The 7,084-nt window shown below is 39.6% G+C and overlaps 1 protein-coding gene across 2 annotated transcripts in view; it reads right to left on the bottom strand.

Annotated features, from left to right (window-relative positions):
• PAK2 (p21 (RAC1) activated kinase 2) overlaps positions 1-7,084 on the bottom strand; it is an 84,763-nt gene that overhangs the window by 8,330 nt on the left and 69,349 nt on the right. For both annotated transcript variants that reach the window (XM_017522819.2, XM_017522824.2), the window contains exons 12-13: positions 4,012-4,111; positions 284-480 (exon numbers count right to left, since the gene is read on the bottom strand). In XM_017522819.2, the coding sequence (XP_017378308.1) occupies positions 284-480; positions 4,012-4,111 (297 nt within the window). The remainder of the gene's footprint in view (positions 1-283; positions 481-4,011; positions 4,112-7,084) is intronic.

The following is a 7,084-nucleotide window of genomic DNA, read 5'->3' as shown; positions in this document are numbered from 1 at the left end:
AAAGGAGGAGAAGATTTAGAGATACAGAGGTGCTCCAAACTTCATATGTAACATACGAAACAGCACAGCTTACTACTAACTACTAAAAACCTACAAATTCTTATCTAACACATTAACTACGTAAATCAGAGAGCAAATGATTTTTAGACGTGGAGTTAGGGGCAGAAACTAGCTTTTATCAATTTTCTACCTTAAATTCTTGGACAGTGCCTGGCACATGCAAATTCTAAATAAGTGTTCTAAAGAAAAATACTTAACAAGGCTGGTGTTTAACTGATCTTACCCTCAAGGGATTTTCATTGAGGTATGGAGGCTCTCCTTCTACCATCTCAATAGCCATGATACCCAGAGACCATATGTCAACTTTAGGGCCATAAGCTTTCCGTGTAACCACCTCTGGCGCCATCCAGTATGGTGTTCCGACCATGGTGCTGCGTTTGCTCTGTTCAGGGGTGATCTGGGCACAGAAACCAAAGTCAGCTACAAAACAAAACAGCTAGAGTTAATGATTTCCATGGATGCTTTTAGCAAAAGAGTTCACTTCAGATGATGTAATTAATTACATTTTGACTATTCAGCCTCTTGTTTTTAAAGATTTTATTAATAAAGTAAATCAGAATGAGTTCAAAATATTTTCGTGATGCAACATTCTCTCACATTTTACTTTTACTTGCCACAAGCAGAGCCCAAATTACCAGGAGGCCTTTTATTCTGAGTAATTCATTCTATCCTAAAAAATTCAATAAAATTGAAAGAGGCCTAAGAAAAATTAAGGCAAAGGTAGACACTAAAACTAAATGCAGTGAATCAGACAAGGGTCAGGATGTGGAAACTACTTTGTCTTTTTAATTTTAATATATTTTTTTTAGAGATAGAGTTTCTCTATGTTGCCTAGGGCTGGTCTTAACTCCTGGGCAACACAGGGAGTGATCTTCCCACCTTGGCCTCCCAAAGTGTTGGGATTGCAAGTGTCAGCCACCACACCCAGCTGTAAACTAGTCTGGAATAAAACAAACAGAAGCTAGAATCACTAAACATCCATCTCAGCAGAGGGCCTAGAAAAAGAACACACTGAACTGCAACAAGTGGTAAGGTTGTCACCAGCATTATCTTCTCAACCATCTCATTTGTAATGGAGGTGCAGATGCCTACTGTAGTACCCAATGTTAATTTAGTGGAAAAGTCAGGATTAGTATTTAGAATTCTTTCTTATACTGTTAAACCCATTTTACTCCATATGTTAAGGTTTGTAAGCTTTAGACTGTTATGTATGTATATATGCATGATTATCTATGAACTCTTTGGTTTATATGATGCAATTAGGATATTCTGTAAACTATTTTATACAACAATTTTTAAAGAGATCTTTCCATATTAGTACATTTATTTGCCTATTTAAAAAAATTTTTATTTTTATAGTTTTTGCCACAGGGTTCCACTCAGTAGCCCATGCTGAGAGCAGTGGTGCAATTTTGGCTCACTGCAACCTCTGCCTCTGTGCTCAAGCCATCCTCCTGCCTCAGCCTCCCGAGCAGCTGGGACTAGAGGTGCCTGTCACTACGCCCAGCTAACTGTTGTATTTTTAGCAGAGATGGAGTCTCGCCATGTCACTCAGTCAGGTCTGGAACTCCTGGGCTCAAGCAATCCACCTGCCTTGGCCTCCCAAAGTGCTTGGATTACAGGTGTGAATCACTGCACCAGGTCTGCCTTATCTTAAAAACTATACAGAATATAAAAATATATTAATTTATTTAGTTATTCCCTTACTGCTCAACACGTTACAATAGTTTTGGTTTTTCTTTACAATGTTGCAGACAGCATCCTTGTACTTACTGTGGTATGTAAGATCAGTAATACCACAGGACAGAATTCTAAAAGAGTAACTGTTAGGTCAAATAATATTTCTAGCTAAAATCAGTACTTAAAGCAAGCCAGGTACTGTTTAAGTACCTTAGAAGAATTAAAATATTTAATCTTCATGGTAACCCTATGAGATAGGTACATTTATTATTACAATTATTCCCATTTTACAAATAGGGAAACTGAAGCATACATATAAAGATAACGTATCCAAGGTTATTCACCTAGTAAATGGCAGAGCCAAAAAAAAAAAAAAGTCATCCAAAACCTTGATTCAATTTTATGTGTACTCACCAAAAATGTATGAGAGCTTCCCCGTTAAGTTTACTTAAAAATATGCAATCATGGTTGGGCGCGGTGGCTCACGCCTGTAATCCCAGCATTTTGGGAGGTTGAGACAGGCGGTTTACAAGGTCAGGTGTTCAAGATCAGTCTCACCAACATGGTGAAACCCTGTCTTTACTAAAAATACAAAAAAATTAGCCAAGCGTGGTGGCATGCACCTGTAATGCCAGCTACTCAGGAGGCTGAGGCAGGAGAACTGCTTGAACATGGGAGGCAGAGGTTGCAGTGAGCCAAGATCGCACCACTGCACTGCAGCTTGGGTGACAGAGAGACTCTGTCTCAAAAACACCAAAAAAAAACAAAAAAAAAAACAAAAAAAAAAAACCACCAATCATAGCCGGGCATGGTAGCTCATGCCTGTAATCCCAGCACCTTGGGAGGCCAAGGTGGGAGGATCACCTGAGGTTGGGAGTTCGCAACCAGCCTGGATCAACATGGATCTACTAAAAACAAAAAATTAGCCCGGCATGGTGGCAGGTGCCTATAATCCCAGCTACTCGTGAGGCTTCGACAGGAGAATTCGCTTGAACCCAGGTGGCAGAGGTTGCAGTTAGGTGAGATTGTGCCATTGCACTCCAGCCTGGGCAACAAGAGCAAAACTCCATCACACATATGCACATATGCACATATGCAATCCTATATTCTGACGATATGATTGAATAACTTTTTCTTTTTGAGACAGAGTTTTGCTCTGTGGCCCAGGCTGGAGTGCAGTGGCATGATCTCAGGCTCACTGCAACCTCTACCTCCCACGTTCAAGGGATTCTCCTGCCTCAGCCTCCTTGAGTAGCTGTGATTACAGGCATGTACCACCATGCCTGGCTAATTTTTGTATTTTTAGTAGAGATGGCGTTTCGTCATGTTGGCCAGGCTGGTCTTAAGCTCCTAACCTCAGGTGATCCACTTGCCTCAGCCTCCAAAAGTACTGGGATTCCAGGCATGAGACATCATGCCCAGTCGTGACTGAATAACTTTTGGAGTATGTAGTTAAAAAAAAGAGATGTTAAAAAAGGAACCAAACCCTATAGAAGAATAGAAGAAAAGTTTTTGATCTCTTGATGCAAGAAATGCCTTGAATTTTATAGAGTTTGAGAGACCTCAGTAAGGGTTCCTGAATCCTTCAGCGGGCTAGTTCTCAGAGCCAAGTAGAGATTATAGCCAGCAGAGGAGAGAGGCTTGGGACTTTTTTTTCATAACTCTACCATGTCTGATACAGAAGATAATTAGACATAGTGATTTAAATGGGATTAATTTCCCTTGTCATCACTGGGATCAGGGTCACATACCCCTCTTCTCTGAATAGGCCATGCAGTACAAAACTTAAAGGCTGAACAACGTGAGAAAACTACCGTAACAGATGGCAGAAACAAACTCAAGTTTATCTCTGTAAGACAGCATCAACATTACGACACTCCCAGATACTACTCCTTAGCACTTTACATTTTAATCCTCCAAAGAATTCTCTGAAATAGACATATTTCCACACAAACAGATTACGTAACTTGGCCAAAATTATTCAGAAAATAGTAGCAGATATGCTAATTAAACCTAGGCTGTCCAGTTCAGAGTCCATATTCTTTCTTTACTACTAGATAAGACACTACTTAATAATGTCCTTACTAGTCCTTTCTCTGGCACTGATTAGTTAAAACCCTCAGAGTATCACTCAGTTTTCAAAGGTCTCACCTCTTCCTATAGTAAATCATTATTAATCCGTGCATTGCTCAAGAAAAGTTTTTAATTAAACAAAAGGCAGAACATTCTAATAAATAGCAAATAATTATTAATTGTGCAATTGTTACTCACTAAGTTTAACTGATCCTTCCATTCCCAAAAGTACATTGTCACTTTTGATATCTCTGTGGATCACTTGATTAGCATGTAAAAACTCCAATGCCTGTAAACACTGAACAGAAGAAAAACACCTATTAATGAAATAGTCCCTGAAAAGACACAAGGAAGTTCACATGCAGTAGTTATGGCCTGAGTACTGCTTCTGGTACTCAGCAGAAGACCCTCCAATATTTTTATTTACAAAGAAAAAAAAACCCTCTCTTATATACAAAGTTATGAAAAGCAATTAGATCCCCTACTACCCTCTGATCTTATTCAGAGACATTGTTTGGCTGAGTCTGTATTTCTTGCCTCTTGGCCAGGTGAGGTAGGCAGATCACTTGAGGTCAAAAGTTTGAGACCAGCCGGGCCAACATGGTAAAACCCCGTCTCGACTAAAAAATACAAAAATTAGCTAGGTGTGGCCGGGGGCACTTTGGGAGATCACCTGAGTTCAGTTTAGTTCGAGACCGGCCTGGCCAACATGGCAAAATCCTGTGTCTGCTAAAAATACAAAAAAATTAGCTGGGTATGGTGGTGCACGCCTATAAGCCCAGCTACTCGGGAGGCTGAGGAAGGAGAATTGCCTGAACATGGAGGCGGAGGCGGCAGTGAGCCAAGATTGTACCACTGCACTCCAACCTGAGTGACAGAGCAAGACTTGGTCTTTAAAAAAAAAAAAAAAAAAAAAAAAATTATTGCCTCTTTCAGGTTTAAATGCCTAAAGATATACAACACTTGGTAAACACGCACAGGCTCTTCAGAAATCATTTCAACAGGCTGAGTGCAGTGGCTCACACCTGTAATCCCAGCACTTTGGGAGACTGAGGTGGGCAGATCACAAAGTTCAAGAACAGCCTGAGCAACGTGGTGAAACTCCATCTCTTACTAAAAATACAAAAAAATTTAGCTGGGTGTGGTGGTGACTGCCTGTAATCCCAGCTACTTAAGGGGCTGAGGCAGGTGAATTGCTTGAGCCTGGGAGGCAGAGGTTGCAGTGAGCCAAGATCGTGCCACTGGACTCCAGCCTGGACAACAGAGTAAGACCCTCTGTTTCAAAAAAAAAAAAAAAGAAAGAAAGAAAAAAGAAAAAAATATATGTGTATCATTTCAATAGCAATGAAAAAACACCTGTGATCACTCCCATTTGAATATGAGATACTCAGAAGGCTAATCGACGTTGAGCCACTGAGAATTGGGTAAAATTTTGGGTGGCCTGGTTCCATTTAGCTGTTCACCAGAGATAAGATGTTCTCCTATGCTGGATTTTATATTAAGCTGTATCTACAACTTGGACATGAATGATTAAAGAATAACTTTCCTCTTACGCCATATTTCAGAAAGCACTGAATCATAAAGTGAGGATAAACTCCTCCCTTCCTTAAAACTGAGAATGAGATGACATTTTAAAAATCTGCTTATGGCTGGGCGCAGTGGCTCATGCTTGTAATCCCAGCACTTTGGGAGGCCGAGGTGGGGGGATCACTTGAGGTTGAGAGTCCGAGACCAGCCTGACCAACATGAAGAAACCCTGTCTCTACTAAAAATACAAAAAATTAGCCAGGCAATGGTGGCACATGCCTGTAATCCCAGCTACTCAGGAGGCTGAGGTAGGAGAATCACTTGAGCCCGGGAGGCGGAGGTTGCAGTGAGCCAAGATCACGCCATTGCACTCCAGCCTGGGCAACAAGAGGGAAACTCCGTCTCAAAAATAGTAACAGTAATAATCTGCTTACTCTGGTGTTTTTGAATATAAACTAAGGGTATAAGTTAGCTGTGCTTTTATTTCTTACTCCCATCAGAGTAGAATAAAGTCTGTACAACTAAAAATCTCATCCAAAATCTTCTAGTAGTCATTCAAGGAAAAACAGACAAATTGGGTATTAACATATTACATTTATCAGGCAATAATCAGATTCAAAGCTCCAGAAAAATACTTGTACAAACAAATAGAAACAAACTTGTTACAATTAAAAAGTTCCGGCACACAAAAGCAAACCCAAGTGAATGGTAATTAGAGGAACTCCCAAAATTAATTTTTGTATCAGAAATGTATTAGAAAAAACAAAATTAAGTATAAATGGGTAAATTCTTGTTTTTTTTTTTTTCTTTATCAGCTTTTCAGTGACCAAGCATCCATTGTTAAGGAATATCATATTTTACTAATATTCCATTCAAGAGTTACTTTCTCCCTTAAACCAAAGAGTTACTGTTCTACAACTCAGAATTAAAATTTTTGAAGAATATTTTTAACACCTTAATGAAAGATGGAAAAGGGAAATATATATGTATTGTCCTTACATGAACAAAGTTTGTAAATCACTTATGTGTTACTGAAGAACTGTTGAAAGCCAAATTACAGAAAACACAATATAGACTTATAAATTAAAATTTTGCCCTTTGTGACAGTGATTCCTATGTTATTAGAGATTTCAATGACAATAAGCAAATCATTAGCTCAAATCTCATCTGTAGAAAAAGCTTAGATATAGGTGGAAAAACGAAGGCTTAATTTGGCTTAAATTGGCAACCTGGCAGAATCCTACCGGCTTAAGCTAACAGTATGTCTAGATATTCATTAATATAAAGAAATGACCAGTTTTATCACCATTAGTGAAATCAGTAAAGGCAGACACAGATTTATTAATACTTAAGGTTATTATGTGTCACACTGGAGATAGTTCTAGTTTCCACTACTGAGTGGTGTATTTCTTTCTTTTTTTTTTTTTTCAGAGACAGAGTCTCACTCTGTCGCCAGGCTGGAGTACAGCGGTGCGATCTCGGCTCACTGCAATCTCCACCTCCTGGGTTCAAGTGATTCTCTTGCCTCAGCCTTCTGAGTAGCTGGGACTACAGGCTCCCACCACCATGCCCAGCTAATTTTTCTATTTTCAGTAGAGATGTGGTTTCACCATGTTGGCCTGGATGGTCTCAATCTCTTGACCTCGTAATCTGTCTGCCTTGGCCTCCCAAAATTCTGTGCTGGGATTACAGACATGAGCCACCATGCCTGGCCTTGTTTTTTTTTTTTTTTGAGACGGAGTCT

Source organism: Cebus imitator, unplaced genomic scaffold, assembly GCF_001604975.1.
Source record: "Cebus imitator isolate Cc_AM_T3 unplaced genomic scaffold, Cebus_imitator-1.0 Scaffold0, whole genome shotgun sequence".
NCBI classification, from domain to species: Eukaryota; Metazoa; Chordata; class Mammalia; order Primates; family Cebidae; genus Cebus; species Cebus imitator.
This window is presented reverse-complemented; position numbering and strand designations above follow the sequence as displayed.